The 24,967-nt window shown below is 54.7% G+C and overlaps 1 protein-coding gene across 2 annotated transcripts; it reads right to left on the bottom strand.

Annotated features, from left to right (window-relative positions):
- Positions 1–91: 91 nt before the first annotated feature.
- Positions 92–24,666, bottom strand: ZMAT5 (zinc finger matrin-type 5). 2 transcript variants are annotated; one of them, XM_046641469.1, is made up of 6 exons: positions 24,615–24,666; positions 12,157–12,311; positions 8,201–8,263; positions 6,737–6,817; positions 4,922–5,033; positions 92–285 (listed from the first exon to the last, which is right to left on the bottom strand). In XM_046641469.1, exons 2-6 carry the CDS (start codon positions 12,281–12,283, stop codon positions 156–158), a joined length of 513 nt encoding a protein of 170 aa, XP_046497425.1. In that variant the 5' UTR covers positions 12,284–12,311; positions 24,615–24,666; the 3' UTR covers positions 92–155. The 2 variants fall into 2 exon arrangements, with proteins under 2 accessions (XP_046497425.1, XP_046497426.1); XM_046641470.1 differs by having other exon boundaries at positions 12,157–12,408; positions 24,615–24,652.
- Positions 24,667–24,967: the final 301 nt, after the last annotated feature.

Here is a 24,967-nt window from a genome sequence, read left to right on the forward strand (position 1 = left end):
TGCTGGGGGGACTCCTGGGCCTCAGCGAAGCCAGGCCAGGTCGATAGTTTCAGAGGCTCCACGGGGCACAGCAGGAAGGGGGCTCGGCCTCCCCACTATGAGCCCTTATGTTTATTGTGACTGATTCAAGAGCTGAGCAGGTGGGGATGAGGGGCTCAGCCCCACTGGACGCCGGGCTGCAGGGGCCACCCCCCGGGTGGGGGTGCCCGCAGGGATGGCGGCAGTTCCTGAACTGGTGGCCAGCCCACGGGGTACTGGAAGATAGTGGGTCTGATGGGTTCAGACCTAGAGAGAAGGGGAAAGGCAGAAAGTTAGAGTAGGGCAAGGCCAGGCCCATGCTGCAGCACCCCCCACAGCTCACCCTCCCCACTGTCCTGGCTATGGGGAGGGTCAGCTGCCTGCACGACCTTTCTGGAAGGCAGAGCCTCAAAAACATGCAGACCCTTTGAGCCAGCAACCTCACCTCTAGAAACCGAGTCCAGTAGTGGGCAGAGATTGAGCTACAAGAAATGGAAATAACCTAAGTGTCCACCTGTGCGGGATCAATTAAATACATATGCACGTCCACAGCAGAGAATGCTATGCAGCCTGCGTAAAAATTAAGGCAGAATTATATGCACTGATGAGGAAAAGTGTCATGATGTACTGTGTAAGGAGAAAAAGCAGCTTATAAAATAATGTATATAGCATGATACTATTTTTGTTTAAAGATATATAACATATATAAATGCATAAAAAAACCCCTGGAAGACAGCAAAATGTTAACAGTGGTTCTATCTGAGTGGTGCAATTATGGGTGAATTTTTTACTTCTTTATACTTTTCAAGAAAAGTTTTACAAGCACGCAAGCCTTTGAAATCAGAAAAAAATATTGTCTAAACTTTTTTTAAAAGCCTCATTTCTCATGCTACTCACTCTCCTTCCCCTTAAGGTCCACAGCCCCTGGAGCCACCTCCTAGGAGCTCAGGGCCTATGTGGAGCACCCACCACGAATGCCCAGCCCGGGGCCGCTCTGTCCTAAGGGGGCCCACTGAGGCCCAGTGGGGCACAAGGCAGCCTCCCCGCCACCAACTGCCCCACCTTCTGATCCTTCTGGACTTGACCCCTACTCAGGCTGCTGCTCCAGGGCTCAGTGCCGCCAGGCTCCGGAGCACTTTGAACTCACCTGGGAGCTTGTGTCTCCCCTATAGGACTGGAGCTCTCAGAGGGTAGAGACCAGGGGGTGGAGGTGGGATCCATCTGTCCCCATAGTGCTGGGCCTGGCTCGGGGGGGCCACTCCGTGAATGTTTGCTGATGACAGCAACGCTGAGTGCACATATTGACCAGGCACCACTCTCGGCCAGGTACCATGGCCTAGAGAAACCTCAGAAATCCTCACTTGAACCTCATTTTACAGATGAGGCAACAGAGGTGCGTGGACTCACTCATGTGCCCAAGTGACACAGTCAGGGTATGGGTGATGGGGGGCTCCTGTACACGGGCTCCAGACACTGGCCCCTCCTTCTTCAGCTCCGGGGGCACCCCACCCCACCCTGCCCCAGGCTCAGGTCTCAATGAAGGTGAAGCCCTGGCAGCTCCTGGAGCACTCAGAGGCCCCATGCCCAGCTTTCCCTCTGCAGAAAGGGAAAGTCCTGGGCCCTCCGTGAGAGGTTCGGAGAGGCCTCGGGCCTCAGAAGTGGAGGTGGGGGCGCAGGCATCAGGAGCCCCAGGTGTTTCCTTCACTGCACCCACCCAGCCTGCGCCTCTCAGGGCCTGACCTCCTATACAGAGCTGATCTGAAGACCAGGCAGCCCAGGCGCAGCCTTGGGACCTCCTATTGGGAGAGGACAGGGAGATCCCTGCTCAGCTGCTGGCTGCCTGCTGGAAAGCACAGAGAGCGGCTCTCAGCATGATTTATGGCGCTGGGGAGATGTCATAAACTCTGCCAGCCGCAGAGAACGGTGGGAGTCAGGGGCGTTCCGCAGTTGCTGGAAGGGAGAGCCCCAGCGGCCAGCCAAGCCCAGGCTCCCTGAGGGATTGGGGTGTCCCTAAGTCTCCTCTAGAGAGGGTGTGATCCTGGCGAGCCCCTTCCCATGACCCTGAAACCCTTCCTCTAGGAGATGGGGCCAATTCCTGGCCAACTGGGACCCGGTGCCCCTGCACGCCCTGAGGCCTCCCACCAGGAGGAGGGCATTCCCACGTGTGCTCACAGACACTGGCACGTTCCCTGGGCCCTCAGAGCGCACCCCTCTAGCCCCCACAGAGCAGACGGGACGCTGAGGTGCGCGTGTTGCACGGCTCTGCCCCTGGCCCCGCTCGTGGCCTGTTTGCCCTGGGCGTGAGGGCAGGAGCAGCTCTCGTTTTCCTCGGCCGTGGTCCTAATCAGAAGGAAAGAGTCTTAGGGAGGCGCCTGGGCCGGAACAGTAGCGTTGGCTCAGCAAGGGGTGCAAAGGGGGAGATTAACAGGGATAAAGTCACAATCTGAAGAGCCAACAATGGACAGCAGGCACAAGCACTGGCCTCACCGGCGGATTAGTCTGCGTGTCTGAGGTCAGCCTCTCCCTCCCCGCTGGCTGCTCTTGGCAGATCCCTCAGGGTCAGTCTGCTGAGGGGGATGGCACAACGCACCAGGCTGGGGCCCCACAGAGCCTCCACTTACTCTTTATAGGAGGGCCAGCCCGGTCACTTTGAGGGCTCGGCTTAATCTGCAGGGTTGGAGCCCTTGAGTCTGGGTGGCCCCAGGTGGGCCAGGCAGCCCTGTGTGCCCTGTGCCCCAGGGGAGGAAACAGACACCCAGAGAGGGAGAGGAGCCACCTGATCAGTCCCCACAAGGGGCCCATGGCATTAACACCCTGCTCCCCCAAATGCTCTCATGCAGTCAACACGTAGGGTGCAGCCAGGCCCAAATGACAACAATGTGAGCTCAAGGCCAGGCCGGAATGACAACAATGTGAGCTCAAGGCCATGAGGGGGAGGCTCGGGGGTGGGGGCTGGAAGGCGAGATGTCTTAGCTAAAGCTTGAAGGATGAGTCTGACTTTGCCAGGCAAAGAGGTAGGGAGGCAGTTCCAGGCGGAGGAAAGAACATTCGCAAGGTGCCCTGAAATCAGAAACGCCCACCGCATGTAAGAAGCTAAGCATCCAGCAGGAGTGACACAAAGGCCAGATGGCAGAGGGGAGAAGGTGACCCCCAGGGGCTGGGGAGGCGTGGGGGAAGTTCCACTGGCCCTCCGGGCTGCGGAGTCTGGGCTCCCCTGAGGTGGAGGAAGCCTAGGAGGGTTTAAGTAGAGGCTGGGCGTGTTTGAGAAGCTGCTTGGAACTGTTGTGTACAGGACCATAAACTGGAGGAGCAGAGGGAAGGTAGGAGCCCAGGAGGGCTGCTGTGGCCATCTAGGAGAGCCAGGAGGGTGAAGGGCACAGAGGGCACTGTTTCTGCGGGGCTGCCTCTGGGTGTGTGTGGGGGGGCAAGCAAGGTAGCCCTAGGGCTTGAATCCACCTCCCCCCACCCTACAGGCGGGGCCAAAGATGCTGGGGCAATCCCAAAGCCCTCAGGCCACAAGATCGGGGTGTCATTTTTCAAAAGACCAGCCTGCAGGGAGCGGGCTGAGGAGGACCCAGGCAGCCATGGCCAAAGCAATAATAAATGTTCACCTCCCTTCCAACAACCCCTTTTTCCCCAGGCTGGACAGGCCTGCTCTGCCCAGAGTAATTCATTTTGGCTCTGAGCTCTCTGGAGGCAGGTGGACAGGCAGGTGGGCACAGAGAACAAGTGGTTGTTGAGAAAGCAGGTCCCCTGGAAGAGGCCAGCTTGGGCTGCCAGAGGGAGAGGAGCCTGGGGGACAGGTTCCGATCCCCTAGAGCCAGGGGAGGCGGGGCAGTCCCCAGTTGCAGGCTCTGTTCCAGAAACAGCAGGGAGGTGAGTGGCCAGTGGCCAGGAAAGCACGGGAGTGAGCACAGGGCGCAGCTGCGACCCACAGGGGCTGCTCCAAGAAGCAGCACAGGGCAGAGCTCCCTGGGGGCTTCCAACCGGCCCCAGTGCTCTGACACTCAGGCTGAAGGAGCCTCGGGTACCAGACATGGATCCCTGGGCGATGCCAGTCCCAAGGAGGGCACCCACACAACCAAAATCACAACCACTTCAGACAGGACGAGGTGGAAGGGACGTCATACTCCCAACATTTCAGTCATGTCTGTACTGTAAATTTTCAAAGTGGGGGGACAAAAATCTGGGCACAGATTTCAAACAAAGGTAAAAAACAAAGTTAATTTTAAAATAGCTTAATGATCTCTCTTCACTGGGGCATGGAGAAGGCAAGACGCATGGCCTTCACTTCCTGACGGAGCCCCGAGAGAAGGCCTCTCCCGACAGACGTCTGACCAGGCTCCCTGGGCCCAGGCCAGGCCGCTGGCCCATGAGGCCACGTCACAGAGATAATCAGGTCTAAAGCCCCACTGCACCACGGGGCAGCTCTGCCTCTTCCTAGCCGCGTGCCCTCAGACAAGTCACCCCCTCCTGGGAGCCCCAGATTCCCCTTCTGCAGGGTCAGGTAACCATGCCTCTCTGGCAGGGCCCTAGAGGGGGCTCAGTAACCACAGTCAGGCCCTTCCCTCTGGCAATGGACTTGGTGATGTGGAGTCAGGTCAGCTCCGTCTCCCCTTTAGCTGGCAAAGACTCTAATAAGGGAGAAGCCACCAACGGAGGGGAATAGGACCCAAGAAAAGGCACTTTTAAATGCATACCCCTCAGTCTCTGGCCAGGACCTGGGGACCCAAGAGCCCCTCATGTGGCTCCTCCAGTGGGGAGCTCTGTGCTGGGGGCAGGTCCGTATCTGGCACCTGGGCCTGGGCAGTTCATGGTGACTGCTCAGCTTCAGGTCAGAGCAGACCAGCTGGGGTCTTTGTTCCCAGAGGGCACGGGAGGAGGGAACCGATGGGGCCTGTACCTGCTGCTTGGGGCTGAGCTCAGCCGCTTGGCTCTCTTCTCCAGCCAGTCCTCCAGATTACCCTCGGGGAGCTCAGCAACGTCTAGTGGCCACTCCCTGGCCCGCCTCTCTTCTGTGGGGTTAGGGAGACAGAGACCAGTGAGGGGCACGCTCACTCCTGCCTGAACCCCACCCTCCCACAACGCAGCAGGAACCTTCCTGGAGGGGTGCAGGCCAGGGGACCAGGAGCAGACCCTCAGGCCTGTCCCCACAATGCTGCCACCACCCCAGGCCCTGCCCTCTGGACCTCACTCTGCTTCCCCATTAAATGGACACAAAATACTGGCTGGCTCCCAAGCTGTTTGGAGCTGGACACAGGATAATGCGCGGAGATTGCCTGGCCCTCAGGAGAGGTCCAAATCTGGGACCTCTCAGAACAAAGCAGAGCAGGGCTTGAATCTTGGCTCTGCCACTCGCCAGTTCCCACACCCTGGGCAGGAGAAGGAGCCTCAGCTTTCCTGTTCATAAAATGTCCTATAAAATCTTTGCTCATTGAATTAAAATAGAGCAACGGATGGAGTTCAAACAAGCCATGTGAGAGAGTGCAATGGGGTCAGAGTCTCTGGGGGGCCCAGGGCCAGAGGAAAACAATCTTACTCGTGGGCTAACGCTTACTCTGGGCCAAGCCCTGGGCTAGCACTGTGCACGCATCATCTCACTTCATTTCCCAAGTGGTCACGTTCGACAGGTCAGGATGCTCCTCCAAGAAGGTGAGCCATGTGCTAAGGTCACAGGGGATATGGCTGAGCCAGGACTGTCTGAGCTGCCAGCTGGGGGCACGTCTCAGCTCCCAGTCCCCTTGGGCCTCTCCCACTCCTGTCTCACCAGGCGTCTCTAGCTCCCACTGGCCTGTGCTCTCCCCACCACAGGCCAACCATTCCCCTAGAGCCCATGGCCCAGGAAGAGCGAGAGACCCCACCACTGCCAGGACTGGCTGGCTAGGCCCATGGGGGCTTGCTTCCGCCCTGGGAAAGCTCCTGGAAACCCTGTGTTTGTGCTAGGGCTGTGGCCACACTACCATCAGCATCCCAGGGCAGGGCATTGCCCACAAGGCCTCACTGGCCAGAAGGGAGTGAGGCCCTCCCGGGGATGAAGGCAAAGGCCAGGCCACCCCAGACACCTGCTGGCTGCCCCAAGGCTGCCTGGATGATGGAAGAGTGAGTGGTGGCACCCTGGGAGACTTGGAGTTGGCCTCTAACTTGCTGGTGGCTCACATGAGGCCCTTCTGCCTGAGTGCTGGCCTCAGTTTCTCCATCTGTCCAATGAGGGGCTGCATGCGAAGATCAATAAAGACCACCTAAGTGAGAACTTCCTTGTTCTCTAATTGGAGAAGTGAGAAGTGAATTTCCCAACCGCAGACATGCCAGTTTTCAGGGGAAGCTGAACTTGCCCTTCCTGGAATCACCAGGCCTGAGAATCCTGAGGGTGGAGAGGGTGCTCTCTTCATCCCCTCATCCCCAGAGCATGGCAGGGGATCCGCTAGGCTAGCAGCAGGGCCCGCGGTGGGGCTGAGGTACACCCTTAGGGCTACCGGGCAGGAATTCCCGCATATCACTTTAAACCCAGCAGTGGACACGGATGGGAGCTTATTCCTTCTCCACTCACGCCTGGGACGGTTAGGAGGCAGTTCCTGACACCAGCCCCACCACCCAGGCAGCCACATGGCAGCCACAAAAAGGGAGGTGGGGAGGCCCAGGGCAGCTTCCCCAGCTTCAGATCCTGCACCCCCCCCAGCATCTGCGCCCGCCCCTGCCCAGGGTCCCCACTGAAACGCACCCTCCACTTGGATACTCAGCTCCTGCAGGTCTCGCTCTGACATGTGGGAAAATCTGCAATTGGAGCCAAAGTCACACTGGCCTGCAACGGGAAGACAGTTACTCGCTGCTGCAAGGGGTTCCCACCGAGGGCTGAGGGGCACCCTGATGAGGGGAGGCCGCAGTTTGGGGGACAGGGCTGTAGGCTTAAAGAGTAGCCACCCCACCTCTAAAGAAAAATACGGACTCTCTCTGGCCCTGCCCACACAAGCAGCCAGAGCAACCCGTCTGGTCCCTCAGGCCCCTCAGGCCGCTCACAACCCTTCCTGGGCGGGACCAAATCCCACTGACGCCTTTCGTGACTGGGCGCACAGCCTCTGCAGGCTCATCTCTCAGCGCCGTCCCCCCGCCCCTGCTCCCCAGCCACAGTGAACCACGGGTGGGTCCCTGAAAGGGTCACGTCCCCTCTCTCCACTCCAGGCCATGGCACTGCCGTGCCCTCTGCTGGGAGCCCTGCCTGCCCGTCTGGCTTGCACAAGCAGCTGGACTCCTCCCCAGAAAGGCTTTAATGCAGCTTTGTCAAGGAGGTGCCCAAGTCCAGAGCGGCTTTCCAAATCTCAACCGAGGAGCCCAAAATGTGTTTCAAAGTAACAGGAGACCGGAGGTGTCCTAAGCCTGCGAAACCAACCAGTGGTTCACATCGAGGTGAAGTCAGTGGGGAAGCCCCTGATCTGCAGGCCTGGCGCCCATTCTAGAGGCAGCCCCATCTCCTGAGGGACCTGGATGTTCACCCAGCTTCCCTAGGCCAATAGCTGTATTTTTCCCTAGGGTTAAGCTCCTGTACACACCATGTTAATCACTGTGGTTTTCCTCTTTGCCTTGGCTGCCAGGAAGCTCAGGGCCAAACCCTTAGAGAGTACACAAGATCTCAAGGCAAGTATGGAGGCAACTAATCATTCTCCTGGCTTTGTCTTATTTTTCCTACCCTTATTTTCATCTGGTTCCTTCACTTACTGAGGTTTTTCTCATTTTGAACAGTATGCATCTTTATTAGCTGGGTATTGAGCAATCAAATCAACAGCTAGCATCTTTGATTCTAATTCTGAATCTCCTCAGCATTGTCAGAGCTATTACGGTCTCCAGTCCTGCCTGCTGGGAGGAAGGGCACAGCGGAGGCCAGGCTCCAAGGCTAACTTAATCAGTCAGTCTATTATACCCATCAGTGTCTCCTGGATTTACTTGCAATTTCCCAGCGCTTGCTTGTTCTGGGTGAGCCAATAATATCACATTCCAGGTCTGAAGAGCTAAGGCCCAGGCCCAGGAAGTCCTACACAGGCCCCAATGGACCAGTCTGCTGATGTACCAAGGCCACAAAGTGGGCGTGGGATGGTGGCCAGGGCTGGGGGAGAAGCTCTGCAGAGGTCCAAGCAGGCCAGACTGGGCATGCTGGTCCCTGGGTGGACTGGAGCTGAGCAGAGCACTTTACCTGTCAGTAGAAACTTTCTGCAGGGCCGCTTGTTCTGCTCATCCAGCAGGATGGCAGCTGCATCTGCAAGGAGAGAGGGGCGGGGTTCAGACTTCAGTTGCACCAGGCATTTCCGGTCACTGAGTGATCAGGGAGATCAGTCGTGAGGAAAGGAGAGTTTCCCATCCACGGAGGAGTGTAAGCACAGGTGGGGATGCTGGGCGGAGGGATCCCAGCTTCAGCTGACCTCGACCCTCCCCACCCCCGACCCAGACCCAGCCAAAGGCAAGACGAGGCTTTAGGTCAGAGGCTCTCAACTTTGACTGCACAGCGGGGTCACCTGGAGAGCGAAGCTGATGTGCAGCCCGGGCTGAGAACCTCTGCAGCGGATGCTCAACAAAAGGGAGCAGTTCTTACTTCATTTCCTCCTCACAAACCCACTGACGGTGCTAACAACCCCATTTTGCAGAGGGGAAAACTAGGTTCAGAAAGGGAAAATGATCTGCCCAAGGGCACACAGTCAGGAAGCGGCTGTGCCAAGCTGGAACCCTGGCTGGGAGTCTAAAGCCCCTGCCCTTCCCATGTGGCTGCTGGTCTCCTGGTGTCTGGGTGAGCGGCCGACTCTGACGGGGGCTCCTCCCTTCCCCAGGGCAGGGCAGCTGGTGGCTGGGGTGCGGGTGCTGCTGGGGTCAGGAGTTGGGTATCAGAGGACTCATTCCAGGGGTGGCCTGGTGGAGACAGGGGGGCCATCTGTCAGCATTGGGCTTGTCCGGCTCAGCTAACCCAGCTCCTGCCACAGACCTTCCCAGGAGAGGTGGGCTGGGGAGGGCACGTGGACTTGCTCAGGGGCCCCCTGAGGCTAGGACAGCTGAGGCTAGCAGGGGGGCCGAGCCCGAGTCCTAGACAAGGGGCCCTGGTGGGGTGGCTCAGCGCAGGAGAAGGGTTCCAGGCTGCCCAGCATCCGGCAGGTGGTTCTCAACTCCAGCAGACTCACTGGGCAGCTTTTAAAGTACACAGATGCCCGAGCCCACCCTCCTAGCTTCTGCTTTAATTTGTCTGAGGGTGAGAGCGAGAGAACTGCTAAAAGCTCCTCGGTGACTCCAAAGGGCACCCAGGGTTGGGAACCCCTGGCCCAGGCCCTGCACAATGAAGCCCATGCTCCTCCACCCGGCGTTCAAGGCTCCTCGTGATCTGACCCCACTGGTCCTTCTCGCTTCATCTCCCAAAATGAACAGCTGCCCTGGTGCCCTGTGTTTGTTTGCTCGTTCACTTAGACGTTCATCTAACAAACATTTACTGAGTACGTCCTGTGTGCCAGGCACGGCGCCAGGACGAGGATTTAGTGGAGAGCAAGTCAGACCTAGTCGCTCCTTCCAGTCCAGCAGTCACACCAAGCCATGTGGATATAAATGGGTAAACAGCCAGCGTGCAGCCCAATGACCTGACCCGGCCCGGGGGTTGGGGAGGGCATCCCTGAGGACTTGCTGCCTGAGCTGACTTCTGAGACAGGAGGACCAGGCTGGGGGCAGGAAGGACGGCAGGAAGGGCAGGTCCGCAGAGACAACAGTACCTGCAGGGGCCAGTGTGGCCAGAGCTCAGAGGGAGAGGGTGGCAGGGCCTGGAGGCCTGGGCAGGACAGGGGTTCCACCCAGAACACACTGCTGTAACTGGGCATGAGGTCGCTTAGGAGTGGAGCCCTGTTTTATTCACCTGTAAGTCTTCAGAGCTGGTCTGGGAGCCGAGGACATGCTAAGTGCTCACTGAGCATTGTCTAAATGAATGAAGCCATGAGATAGATAAAGGGCCTCAGGCCAATCCTCTTGTGGCCCCATATGCATTGTTCCTACTTAGCGAACCCTCACGTGCCATACGGTCATTGTGAGCATACTGAGCCCCTGTCACATCCCTGAGACATGGGTACTAATGTTATGGCTGTTTTACACATAAAATTGGGGCCACACTGTTAGTGAGTGACACTTTGGGACTGACACTCAGGCAGCCTAGCTCCAGGGCCTGTGCTTGTCCCGACCATGGCAACTGTAAATGGTCAGCCCATCCAAGGGCTAAGGGACTTATCCCAAGGCTACAAAGCTGGGAGCAGAGCAGGTGTCAAGTCCTAGCCCAGGCTGGATACCACATGCCTCCCCAAAGTCTGTGCTATGTGGTTGCTCAGATAAGCTTGAGCCTGGGGAAGCCTCTAGAGGAAGTGGAAAGAGCTCGTATGCCAGCTTGAGGACCCCGAGTGAGTTATCCACCACTCTGGATTTCAAAGTCACCACCTGTAAGCAGGGACCCCCAGCCTCCCTCGCAGAGCTGTTCTAAGGACTGAGTGGGGCTGGGGATGTGAGAGGACACTGGGAAGGCAGGAGCCCTGAGAAGGCATCACAGTGCCCGCTGTTTCACTTTTTCTGAAAGTAACACAACAGCCTCTGCTGAAAGCCCTAAACCTGAGCACCTGGCTGTTCTTGGCGAGAATCTGGGACCAGGAGCAAACACCAAGGTGAGCTTGAGGCCCAGCTCCACGCCAGATCACAGCCCCCCCCCCCCCCCCAGGATTTGGGGGACAGGGAGCCTCTGCATAACACGAGGGTCAGAGGCCTCCCAGGCACCTAGGAGATCCCTCTGCCACTGAATCCCCCTCTGCTCCCACTCCCAGCCCCTCACCACCACAGCCATGCCTGGCCTGCTGAGCGGTCTGGCCACCCTCCCTCACCCAAGCCGCTGAGCCTCATCTGAAATGGGGCGAGTCTAGGAGAGCTTTGAAAGTACCATGCCTGGGCCCCACCCCTACCTGCCTCTGAGGCTGGGGTCAGGGGATGAGCATGTTTTATTTCAAGGTCTCCAAGTGATCCTAACTCGAAGGGTTGAGGTCCACTGCCTTAGAGAAATTACCGAGAAAAGCAAATGACAAACCACAGAAGGCACCTGGCATGCAGCAGGCACTCGATAAATGCTCATTCTCCTCTTGTGAATCCTGAGTCTCAGACCAGGGAACAGACTCTGTCTCTCCTTCTCCTCCCTGCTCAGCTGCTGGGACTCCTTCCTTCCTTTCTGGGCCCTGTTCCAGAATCCTGCTCCCCAGCTGGTGGAGCCTTGTTCCCGCCCGGCTCGTTCCAGGAGCTCTGTGCCCGCCCCACCCCATGCCAAGCTCCCTCTCGTTAGCTCTGGCTCCTGGCTGGCCACCCTGGCACCTCCCTCACTGTTCCTCAGTGTCTACGTCTAATGGCAGCAGCACCTTCCCCACAGTGAGTGCCTCCCAGGTGCCAGGCCCTGTGCTGCTGCCCATGGCCTTAGCTCACGAAGCCCAGTGGCAGCTGCTCCAAGAAGCCTTTCCCGGAAGAGCCCTCCCTCCCTCCCTCCGGCAGCTCCAGTTATTCATTCATCAAACCAGCTATTTCAACAGCCATTTACCGCACCCCACTGCTCACACAGTGGCCAGTCATCACTGTCAGATGTAGCTCTGGTCACCCAGGCCGTGGCCGAGAGCCCTTCCAACACTGCCCTCTGCCCTCGGGTCAACTCACCCCCCTTACTGTGATCCTCCTGTGTCACCAGCTGCAGCCCCCACCATCCTCCTCCTCTCCCTGTGTCCAGCCACACCCTCTCTCTTCTGCTCCCGGAGCACCTGGTGCATCGCTCATGGCCACTGCTTCGGCACGCCCTCTGCCCCAAATGGTGTGGCTGGCTTTTCCCTATCTTTCAGCTGTTGGCTCAAACATCACCTCCTCGGAGAGACCACGGTGTCCCCAGAGTAAGCAGAACAGAGCTCTCAGCCAAGATTGCTGGGAAAGGAGCTCACGTCCCAGCCTGCCCCTTTGAGGGTCCATCTGCCCCTGGAGGCCAGAGGCCCAGGCCTCCTCTCTTCTGCTCCTCAAAGATCCCAGACCAGGACTGACACTGACCCACGGAGCCTCATACCTCCTTGTCTGATGATAAGAAACAGAGAGCAGGGCTCCCTTAGCCTGGCTGCCACCTACCTCGGAACATGTCGTACCAGACCTTCTTGGCCTTGAGGTGCTGCAGCCCGTTCAGGTGCTTCTTGCGGTTGTGGAGGTTGTCCTGGAAGGAGCGGTCACAGTAGTCGCAGAAGTAACGCTTCCCCATGGCCACCTGTGCCAGGTGCTGCCGCTGCCTGGGAAGCCACACAGCACTTGGTCAGAGCGTGAGGAAATGCCACACACCAAGGCCCGTGGCACACCAGCCCGCTGAGCACTCCCTGGGGGCGAGGCCTGTGCGGGGTAAGGAAGGCTCTGCTGACACAGCACTTAAACCCTACGACAGCACCCCTGGGGAACCACGTAGCCCGTGATTATGGCCTGAGAGGCCTTGGGCCAGAGGGAGTTTTAACGATCCTGGTGCCCAGCCTTCACCCTGGGCCAGTGAAAGCAGAACCTCAGTGGGTGAGGCCTGCACATCAGTGGCTTTTAAAGCTCCCCAGGGAACTCTCACAGGTAGCCAGGCTGGAGAACCACCACCTCACACCCTCTGGCAGTGGCCCCCCAACTCAACCTCTGACCTCCTCTCTCCTGTTCTCTCCAATCCAGCCACAGGCCTCCTCTCTGCTCCTCACACACGCCAGGCACACGCCCACCTCCCCTCCCAGCCTGTCCCTGCTGTTCCCTCTGCCTCGATGCTCTCCCCGACACCTGCCACGCTTGCACACTCGACTCCTTCAATCTCTGCTCAAATACTTCTCAGTGATCTCCCGTGACCGCTTTATTTAAAAATGCAGAACCCTCCACCCTCCACTTAGCTTTTCCCATTCCCTGCTTCATTTTTTATCACCCTTGAAGGAATAAGTTACTCGTTCTGTTTATTATCTTTTCCCCCCAACAGGAACATAAATCCGTGCAGGCCAGGATGTTTTTGTTCTGTTTATTGTTGAAGCCCCAACACCCAAAGTGGTACATGGTACACAGTAGGCAACCAAGTATTTGTTGAATAAATGAATTAATTCCTATTTTCCTTATGGGACAAGTGAGGTTCAGAGAGAGGAAGTGATCTGCCCAAGGTCACACACGCTGGTAAGCAGAAGCCAAACCCAGGTCCCCTAAAACCCAGCTGCCAGGTGCCCTTTCTTCCACAGCCAGCCCACTGCTTAGAGAAGCCGGTGGCTCAGGCAGAAAAGCAAACAGCTTCCCAAGGAGATCAGCTAAACTCTCAGGCGGCAGGTCCCCAGGCAGTAACAGAGGGAAACGAGAATGTTTCAGGGTCTTAAAACCCATGGTGACGGCTTCCACTCCTGACCCAGGAGATCTGCAGGCCAAGGTGGGTGGCGATTCTATGACTCTTATGGCCAGCCCTTGGTCCCCCAGTTTGGTTCCACAGGATCAGAGGAGGAATGGGTCCACTTGAGGCCATCAAGCAGGATCTGCCAAGGCGGAGCCGAGACCAGCCCCTCACCCTTCAGGTCCCAGGCTCTGAGCCTTCATTTCACAGAGCAGGCTCCTGTGGCCCAGAGGACGGAGGAGAGTGACTTCCCCAAGGTGATAAGGTAGCAGCCCAGGCTAGCAGCAAAAGCCCCAGCCTCCTAGGATCTGGCAAAGGGAAAGCTGGGACCTCACCCACAGGGCAGACAGATGGGGAAATATATCTTGGGAAGAAGAGACTGGGAGAGACGCAGAGACAAACAGGCCCCCGGACAGTGCTGGCAGCCCCGGGTCGATAGAGAAAGCCGCTCCTGTGGCAGACGGGGACAGCAGCCATTCAGTCAAGGGCTGTAATGGGATCAGGAACAGACAGTCATTCAAAATGAAAATGTATAAAACCTCTCTTCTCCCATTACTGCCGAGAAACCGCATCCCAGACACATGGACTTGATATATTAAATTTGGCAGCTCTAATACACCCCGTCTTGCCAATAAACTTATAGGAATTGGATTGAAATTGTAAGAGATGAACGTTTAGCGGCCGAGTGCTTAACCAAGCCATTCACGAAGCTTGAAGCTCTGAAGAGCTGCTGCATCTGGAAAGTAACGAGGAGGGGAGGGGCAGAGGGAGGGGTGTCCCCCGGGAGACTGAGATGGAACAGTGGCTCTGCAGCAGACTCAGCTGGACAAAACCACACAGGGCCCGAGCAGCCGGCTGTGTGACCTTGGGCAAGTCACTCTCCCTCTCCAGGCCTCTAGGAATATGAGGCAATGGGTCCGACGGGTTGCCTGATTGCTTGAGGAGTGGTACAGAGAAGTTTGCAAATCCAAATAAATTATTAATAAGAGAGTAAAAGCAATACAAATGACACTAATAGTGTCCAACATTCAGCAAGTGCTTAATGAATGTTACCTATTATTTGATTTATTGAGCACCTACCATGTGGTGGCACTGGGCTAAAAGCTTTACATACATCATCTCATTTAATCCTCAGGCCAGCCTGTGAGGTGGGCCTATCACACCTTTTCAGATGAGGGCACTGAGGTTCCGATAAGTGACGTGACTTAGCCAAGGTCAGGCCGCTAGAGAGCAGCCAAGCTGGGCTTGGAATGCAGGCAAGATGGCTCTAGAACCCACACTTCCAATCACTTACGAAAGTCTCCTCCCAACACATCATACTGATGTGGCCCCTCCGAACCCCAAGACATGTGTATTATAATCCCAATTATGAATGAGGAAACCGAGGCTCAGAGAGTTGCTGTGAGGTCCCCAGGTCACACATCCAGGAAGGGCAGAGCAGGTCTCAGGGCACCTGGGACTCAGGTCTGCTGAGAAAGCCTCCCACCAGCCCACCGGGACACCAAGGCCACGTGCCCCTCCACCCGCCTGCCCAGCAACACTCTGACCCAAATGACAAGCCCCTCAGGGCTGAGCTGCACGCAGGTGTGTGTGTTTCTGTCTTCCTCTCTGTCTCTCTCACACACACACTGGAGGTGCAAACCAGCCTCACCTGAAGGCCACAGCAGCCACACTACCCACCCATGCCTCCCTCTGCCCACCCTGGGATCCCCCATCTGGCACAGGGAAAGTACTTGGCCATCTGGGATGAGGCAATGGACCCCACATGCTAGTCCCCGATCTGCCAGGTGAGGCTGTGGCTCTGTCACTTGCCCTCTCTGGGCCTCAGTATCCCCATGAGTGAAGTGGGAGGCAGGCAGCTAGACCAGGTGATCTGTAAAGGCCTCTCTAGACCATCTGGGTTTGAGTCCAGGTGCCAGTGCTTTCTAACTCTGTGATCTTAGCAGTTAACTTCTGGCCTCGGTCTCCTCCCATGAGAACCGGGATGATAACAGTGCCCAGCTCAAGGTTGCTGTGCGACTCAGATCATCCACATGCACACTTAGCACAGAGTCTGGCCCACAGGGGGCCCTCAGAAACGTTGGCTGTCATCACCATGATTATTATTGGCCTTTGAAAAGCCCGTATTTCAGAAAACACAGGCTCCGAACAAGGAACAGGATGCCAGTACCCAGGTGACCTCCGGGGTCAGCTGGTCTCTATTACAGATGAGGAAAGTGAGGCGGGGAGAGAGGAAGTAAGCTGCCCGAAGTACACAGCACAAGGCAGAGGTGGGGCCGGAACCTCAGCCCTTGCAGCTGGGCCCAGACCCTGCCCTGCACAGCAGCTCTGCGGAGCCCCCACTGCCCAGGGACGGCGTCAGGGCAGCAGACCAGCTCCAGGGAGCCAGCGCTTCCCTCCTGCTTCACAGGCATGCCCCAGGGAGGCAGAGGCCCTGTTCCTGGGCAGGAGCTGGCCTTCAGCAAGGCGACCTCAGCCACATCACCCAGGTGTGAACTTCTAGGCTCCCGACTCAACTGCCACCCGCTCCAGCGCCTTAGCGCACATTAGGAAAAGGTGTGGCTGCAGAATCCTCTGGACAAATACAGAGGCCGTGCCAGGCACACAGCTTGGCAAGCAGAGCATATTTCATTCCAATTCACCCCTCAGCCAGGCGTCCTTGCACAGGGGACAACCTGCACCACCGCACTTGGCAGCCCTGAGCGGGAGGTCAGGGAAGGGGGGTGGGGACAGCCGGACATCTCTGACAGCAGCATGGGTTGCTGACTAAGCTCGCCCTCTCTGCCGTGATTCATCCTCATGCTCTGAGGCTGGTGTGCTCAGCAGCGTGAGCAAAGCCCTGTCCAGAACACAGAACGATCAGGCCCCATTCCCTCGCCAGGAGCACAGGCGGTGCCACCCACTCACTCCCAGGGACCAGGTCCACGGACGCGACAGCATCTGCTGTCTCCCTGGAGCGTAGCCGGGTGACAGGGTGGCACCTCGTGGTCAAGAGGCAGCAGGCAAGGCTGGAGGGACAACCCTCTGCGGTCACACAGGTCTGGGTTCAAATCCCAGCTCTGCCACTTATCAGCTGGGTGACCTCTGGAAAGTGATGTCATCTCCCTGAGTCTGTCCTTCACTATAAAACAGGGACCCCGCAGCTGCTGTGGATTTACCAAGGTAGTGGTATGGAAAGGTGCCTAGCAGATAGTTAGTGCTCCAAGAATGGTACTCGTTGTCATCCAGGCGGCTCACTCCCTCGCCCTCGCAGTGAGCACACCCTGACCAGCTGAATTAAAATCACAGCCAAAGTTGCAGCCGCAGACACTTCCACCCCTCCTTACAATGTGCTCTGTTTTCCAGCTTCTCTCCCCTTCTCACACGCTGAGTGACTGTCAGGGGAGCCTCCCCCCAACTAGAATACAGGCTCCACCAGGGCAGCGTTCTGCCTGCTGCAGCCCAGCCCCCGCGACAGGAGCTCGGACACACAACTGCTTGTGGAATGAGCGATGGAGCGGCCTGCAGAATCCGATGCCTCCCCACCTCTGCTCACCGACAACTCCCAGGACCTTTTCTCAAGCTGGAATCTTAGGACGAGGATGGATAGAGAAGAGAGACACGTAAGGCCCTGACGGCAGGTCTTGCGCGGCCACCCCTACCCTGTCCACAGGACTTCTGTCTCCAGCAGAGCCCCACTCTACTGACTTAAATCACATCTGGCCATCCCATGGCAACTGCTCCAGTCCTCTGGGCTCAAGGAAAAGATTACCAACTGGTTGAGACACTGCGGGTGGAAGAGGGAAGAAAAGAGAATGGCGTGGGGTTGGGGTGAGGGAAGACAGCTTCAGATTTAACTCCTGTGTGCCAGGCACCTGGCTTTCATTCTCTTGTTTAGTCCTCACAGAGACCCTCTGAGCAGCCATCAAGGTGTCCATTCCGCAGATGAGGAAACAGGTTCAGAAACACCCCTCAAAGTGTTTGCACAAAGCCACTGCTAGGAGAGACAAGCGAACAATAATTTCTCATCAGCCTGAGAGCTGTCTGTGGGCCAGTGGCACTGAGGACCCCCACGCACCCTCTCAGGCAGCCCCCATCACCATACTGTGAAGCCACATGCCCGAGGCCCCACAGCCAAGGCATGCCAGGGCCAGCATTCACACTGGGGTCAGGCTGCTGACACCAGAACCCTTTCTCTCCCCATCCCACTGCTCCACTGAGAGGCTGTCTCGGGGCAGACATTTGTGCTTCATCGATATTCTTGGTCCCTTTCACTGTGTGTGTCTCAGGTACAGAGCTGGCTTGGGCACAAGGCTAAAATAAGCCAGCAGCTTGGCCGTAGCCAGGGGCTGGGATGCACACTGTAATTATCCAGGATTTGTGCTCGCCGCATGCTGCCCTCAAGCTCACCTGTCATTTCTTCTAATTATGGCACCGCCAGACCCTAGGTAAACAGCAAACTGCAGCCAGAGGACGCTTTATTGCACGCCCACCAGGAGCCATCGATTCCAGACGGCAATGTCCCAGCACCACATGCCTGCCGTCTGGAATCAATGGCATCAGAACTGCCCTGTGGGGGTGGCCTGCGGACTGCCTGCTCAGGACCCAGCTCCAATAGAAGTGCCAAGAAGATCCAGATGTCTTTCCTGATTGGAGCCCCAATATGTTAGAGGTCTCTCCCCAGATGCCTGGTGTTCTATAGCAACCACACAGCTTTCTCATCCTGGCCTCGTTCATATGGTCCACCCCTTGGGGTGAGGTGTATTATCTTATTCCCAGCAGTATAAGGCAGTGGGGGACCCGCCCACAGAGTTTCTAACTCGGCAGGTCTGGGGGAGGGCCAGGACCTAAGGAGGCTCTGATGCAGACTTCGCAGAACACACTTGGAGAAATCCTGGTCTAAGGTAGCAGACGCTGGAGAAGACGAGAGCTTGCCCAAAGTCACACAGATCACCCAAACCAATCCTGACTCTAATCACTCAACCCAGGTCTGAATCCCATCCCTGCCACTTTCAGGCTGTGAAACTCTCAGCAAACCCTCTGAGCCTCATCCGGAATATGAGGTCATAACACCATTTCATAAGATTACCATGAGGATTAAATCATGCATGCTAGGTGCTTTGCACAGTACCTGGCCTGCCAATGGTGCTTAGCACACATTTGTGGATGTGGCAGCCAGCCTCCATGGCCCCCAGTGATCCCACCTTCTGGTGTTCGCACCTTGTGTTGTTCCCTCCCATGCTGTATCAGGGTTGGTCTGTGTGACTAAGAGAATAGATCAGAGGTGATAGACAGTATGCCACTTCCAAGATCAGGTTATAAAAGACACCATGGCTTCCATCCTGGTGTCTCTCTTTCTCTAACCACTTGCTCAGAGGGAAGCCGGCTTCCCTATTGTGAGCAGCCCTGTGGGGAGGCCCAATTAGCAAGGAACTGAGGCCTCCTGCTAACAGCCAAGTGAGTAAGATTGGAAGCAGACCCTCCAGCCCCAGTCAAGCCTTCAGATGAGTAAAGCCCTGGGAGACTCTGAGCCAATACAACCCAGCTAAGCCAATTCCACATTCCTGATCCTCAGAAACCATATGATATAATGTTTGTTGTGTTAAGTCACTATGTTTTGGGGTAATTTATTACACAGTAATAGCTAACTAAGACAGTGGAATAAGTGAAAAACTAAATCACTGTACAATCTGTGATGGCCACAGGTACAAAGTGCCCCATATCCCAAAACACTAGTGAGTCAAGTCAAAAGAGCCCACCCCCCCACTCACACATGGACAACTCTAAAGTCCCACAGGTCTCTTTTCATTCATTCATTCAGCCAAACATTTGCTGAGCACTTCCTTTCTGCCAGACTGGGGTTCACACCTCACGACAGAGTCCCTGCTCTCACAAGGAGGTGCACTGAGTGTTTGCTGAGAGTAGCTGACAGATGCGTCCCCAGTAAGCATACGAGGCGTGAAGCTCTGTGCTGCGTGCACCAAGGAGGGGCACCCACATCCAACAGGGAATTCCTCCAAGGGAATGACCAGAGATGATCTCAAAGATCTCGGTACTATGATGGTCACAGCAATGTAGCTCGTTCTAAAAGTCCAACAGTAAGAACAGCTGACAGTTATCCATTGCTTACCACACGCCAGGCAGGCTGCTCAGTGTCCTGTGGGTGGTGGGGGCAGGGATTCAATGACATGATGCACAAAGCCTGTTGTTATCCTCACCTTACCCTAAAAAAAAAGCTGCGGGCAGAGGGAGCCCACAGCCGGCAAGGAGCAAGAGTAGGGTGTGAGCCACATCTGCTCACTGGAGTACCATGCAGCCATTAAAAATCAAGTCAAAGGAAACGATTTCCTCACACGGACCAGTGCTGGCCCATGGATTCCCTCACACGGACCAGTGCTGGCCCATGGATTCCCTCACACGGACTCCATATTGCTAAATGCAAAGTGGCTTGTGCTCACAACAGCACGTACAATACGATACCACTTTTTTAAGGAGAAAGAACCTCCTGCCCCAACACACACACACACGCAAAGACTAGAGCAGACACACAATATTTACTGTGGTTATGTCTGGATAATAAGATTATGGTGGGATTCTTTTTCATTTTGTGTTTTTCTATTTTTCTCCGTTTCTACATTTAGCATGTAGTGTTTTTAAATTTTTCCCAAAAATTTCCTTCAAGAAAGTGGGAGCTTTGTCAGGCAGGAATAAAGTCCTATTCCTTCTCCCTTCAGAGCTGCTGCGGATGGTTCCAGCGACCTGGCTCATATGGAGGAAGCAGCTACGGGTGGTGGTGAAAGGGATCCAGAGTGGACACTACCCTCAGTCCCCAGCTGAAGGCCGACTGGGTGTGCGTGCCCTGATTCCAGGCAGCCCTGCCCAGTGAAGGTCGGCTGAACCCAAGTCTGGGCGCCAGGGAGCTGCAGGCTGGAGACACAGTTTCTCATCAGTTACAGGTCCCAGGAGGCCAGAGTTTCCAAAGAGCAAAGATAAAAATAGTCTGAAGGAGGCTCCTGAACCAGATACCCAGACTCAGAACTACCTCTGCCTCCCCCTTCTTCTGCCCCGAGTCTGCCCTCCAAACACCATCTGACCTGCTGTCACCACCATTGCCAGTGCCCCAGTCGGATCTCACCTCCGGGCACCTGAGCCAGCCTCCTCAGTTCACGCAGGGCAGCGTCAGATCAACCCTCTCAAAACTCCTGCTCAAAATTTTCCAGGGCTCCTGGTGGGGAGCTTATTAAAAATGAAGTCTGCGGGGCTGGCTGGCGGCATAGTGGTTAAGTTCGTGCGCTCCACTTCGGCAGCCAGGGGTGTCCTGGTTTGGATGCTGGGCATGGACCTAGCCACCGTTCATCAAGCCATGCTGTGGCGGCATCCCACATGGAACTAGAATGACCTACAACTAGGATATACAACTATGTACTGGGGCTTTGGGGAGAAAAGAAAAAAAAGAGGAAGATTGGCAACAGATGTTAGCTCACTACCACTCTTCCTAACCAAAACACAAATGAAGTCTGCTGGGTCAGATCTCCAAGAATTCAGAGTCAGCAGATCTGGAGGGGGCCCAGAAACCTGCATTTTAACCAGTGAGCCTAGAACCCCCTAAAAAATAAGCGTAGGGGAATGAGCTTCTCGTGCTCATTGATCTCTCCATTCCCTGCATCCCAGAGGCAGCCTCTGCTGGGGACAGCCACTCTAGGTAGACACAGCCCCCGCATTCGTGTCTGTCAGAAATCAGTCTGATTAGGAACAACCTCAGCTCACTGAAATGGTAACCCCAACTTGATTGGAATGCTAAGCACAATTCATTAGAGTGGATAAAACTGTTTTCTTACTGGCTCAGTGTCCTGTCACATTCCAGGAAAGTTTAGAATTGAAAATAGAGGTGGTAGAATAAATCAAACTCACTGTATTAATGTTCCTGTCCTAAGTTTAGTCATAATCAGCGTATGCTTGTATTTGAAAGTATCTGTAACGTTAAAAAGAATTTGACGTTTTGAGTATACAACAGAAAAGCATTGTGATTTCAATTTAAAATATAAAAGTTAAAATCTAGGGGCCGGCCCCGTGGCCAAGTGGTTAAGTTCACACGCCCTACTTTGGTGGCCCAGGGTTCCACCAGTTCGAATCCTGGGCGCGGACATGGCACTGCTCATCAAGCCATGCTGAGGCGGCATCCCACATGCCACAACTAGAAGGACCCACAACTAAAAATACACAACTATGTACTGGGGGGCTTTGGGAGAAAAAGGAAAAATAAAATCTTTAAAAAAAAAAGTTAAAATCTATAGTTGGGTAATTAACAAAATATGTTAGTGACTGATATTAGACCTATGATTTTAAGTTGAGAGGTTAGCAAAGGTTGGAAACCCTGGCTGCATATTCGAATCACTGGGGGTGCTGTAAAAGCTACTAAGGGCGCCCCCTATATTCTAATTTCATGTCAGAGAAGGAGTCTGTATTTTTTTTAGCTCCCCAGACTGTCAACCAGTGACGTAAGAGAATTTGACTAAAAGACTGTTAAAAGTATTGAACTGTTTACAAGAACTTGAAATTCATTATGTTTCTAAGTTTATAAGATTTTCTAGTAACTGTTTAAGTATTCTGGGGAAATGATGCTTGTTAGATTACGTATCTGAAGTATTTAAAAAGAAAACAAAACATATTAAATTTATAAGTGGAGTTAGATGTGTAAGGGAATGTAATTAAGCTGTATAGAGTTGAATGTTTAAAGGACTTTTAGTCCCTTCAACTTGAGTTCAAACATTAACCAAAGGCAAAGTTACCGCCATTTTTCTTTTTTTTTTTTAAAGATTTTATTTTTTTCCTTTTTCTCCCCAAAGCCCCCCAGTACACAGTTGTATATTCTCCGTTGTGAGTCCTTCTAGCTGTGGCATGCGGGATACCGCCTCAGCATGGCCCAATGAGCAGTGCCATGTCTGCACCCAGGACTCGAACCAACCAAACACTGGGCCGCCTACAGCGGAGCGTGCGAACCTAACCACTCGGCCACGGGGCCAGCCCCCTATTTTTCTTATTTTTCTAGATTTACGTATAGAATAATAATTTCTGAGTTGAAATTGATGGATTAAAGAAAATTAGGCTTTTAAAAATTGTTGCTCCAAAATGAGAACTAAAGGAGCCGGCCGGGTGGCACAGCAGTTAAGTTTGCATGTTCTGCTTCTCTGCAGCCTGGATTTGCCAGTTTGGATCCCAGGTGCTGACATGGCACCGCTTGGCAAAAGCCATGCTGTGGTAGGCGTCCCATATATAAAGTAGAGACAGATGGGCACGGATGTTAGCTCAGGGCCAGTCTTCCTCACCAAAAAGAGGAGGATTGGCAGCAGTTAGCTCAGGGCTAATCTTCCTCCAAAAAAAAAAAGAGAACTAAAAATAAATAAATAAATAAAACAAGCCACACTTTCACTCCCCGTGGTCGTCCCTACCCATTCAGCTAAAATAATTCCTCCCTCCTGGGAACTTCCCATCAGTCAGATTTGCTGTTAACAAGACCTAGAAATTCTTTCTTTCCCAGAAATTTCACAACTTTCTGCCCCAAGGGGGTACTAGGATGCTTTGCAAATGGAAAATAACTCTAGAAAGGACAACTCATCACTGACATAGAGTATTTCACATTGTTCCTCCCAGACCCCTAACAAGGCATTACTGTTGCTTTTAGGAATCAGAGGCAGATCCAGGCCTCGAATCCAGTCCCCAGTTTTCAATGCCACACCTATGCTGATGACTTTCTTTTCTTAATTCTTTTTTTTTTTAAAGATTGGCACTTGAGCTAACAACTGTTGCCAATCTTCTTTTTTTGGTTTTTCCTGCTTTTTCTCCCAAAATCCCCCCAGTACACAGTTGTATATTTTAGTTGTGGGTCCTTCTAGTTGTGGCATGTGGGATGCGGCCTCAGCATGGCCTGACAAGTGGTGCCACGTCTGAGCCCAAGATTGGGAACCGGCAAAACCCTGGGCCACCGAAGCAGAGCGTGGGAACTTAACCACTCAGCCATGGGGCACCGCCCCTGCTGATGACTTTTATCTCTGGCTCTGAACTCAGGATCCAAACCCCCATTTGCCTCAGACATCTCCACTTGATGTCTAAGGGAGAGCTCAAACTTAACGTGGCCAAACAGAGCTTAAGATCATCCCCACTGATTTTAAGTTATGGAGGTCAAAACTTAGATGTCATCCTCAATTCCTCTTTCCTGCACACTCTACATGCATCTGTCAACTGTTCTATTTGTCCTACCTCCCAAAAGACGTCCCAAATCTGATCACTACTCTAATCCACACCCTAATCTAAACTGCCATCCTGTCTCAACAGGCCCACCGCAGTCTATTCTCCAGAAAGCAGCCAGAATGATGACATTAAAATGTAAATTAGATCATGTCACATCCCTGCTTAAAACCCTTCAGTGGCTTCCTAGCGCAATTAGAAAAGATAAAATAAGACTCCTTGTGATGGCTTATAAGGCCAGATATGAGCTGACTCAAGCCACCTCTTCGCAGTCCACTCCTTTCCCCCAAACCTCAGATTTGCAGCAGCCTCAAGGCCTTCGCACGAAGGCTTTCCTGTCTGACCCGCTACTATTCATTCAGGTCTCTGGTTAAGCGCCCCCCTGGGCACCCTGGCTAGAACAGCTCCCCACCCCCCCCTTCCCAATCAACCTGTCTTCTCCATTACTTTGTGGTTACCGCACCTCCCCATCCGCCCACACACAGTAGAATGAAGGCTCCTTGAGAGCAGAGACTTGTCCACTGCTGGGTCCCCAGCGCATGGTCCAGAGGAGGCGCTCAGAGAACATTTGTTGTATGGCCCTGGTACTCCAAAGCCCTTGTTCTTTCTCTTCCCAAGTTTCCCGCCTTCCAGGCCAGGGTTCTCCGCTGCGAAGCCCAGGGGTGAGGGGAACAGGAAGCAGGGGCAGAATAGCTCCTTCCCCTGACGTCTGGGTGAGAAGTTCAGCCCCCAGGACCCGACTTTTGTCACAGTCTCCAACTCCAGACCTGGACTTGGGGCTGAAAGAAGGGAGAGGTGGAGAGACGAGCTGGGAACCCCCGAGCCCAGGTCCTCCGGCTTCTCTATTCACTCCCCACCCCGTTAAATGGTGCAGCCAGCCGCGGGGTGCGCAGACTTAAAGAGCCCAAGTCCTCTCCGGGCGCGGGAGAGGAGGAGGCAGCACTCGCCCCTCGACGTCCCGCCAAAGAAGGTGGTACTGTACCTGGCTCCGAGGGGCCCGACGGCTCCGAGCTCCTCCTCCCGCGCCCTCGCGTTGCGCACTGCTTGCTGGGAATTGTAGTCCTTCTTTGGGTATCAGTCCGCCTTTCCCAGAAACCTTTGGGAATCAAAGCGGAGAAAGCACGGAGGAGGGGGAGGAAGAACGAGGTCTTCTGGGTGTTGTAGTTCAAATATTTAATCAGCAAGAAATGATTAAGAAGAAAAATTGGGTAATAAATCTTACCAAATTATTTGGGCTACCTTGATCTGAATCTATGATACTTGCCTCCTGTGCAAGCCATCAGTTACCTCTGTCATTCAAAACGACGAGTACTGAGATTCAAAAGAACTACAAAT

The sequence above is a fragment of the Equus quagga genome, chromosome 15, assembly GCF_021613505.1.
Source record: "Equus quagga isolate Etosha38 chromosome 15, UCLA_HA_Equagga_1.0, whole genome shotgun sequence".
NCBI lineage: Eukaryota > Metazoa > Chordata > Mammalia > Perissodactyla > Equidae > Equus > Equus quagga.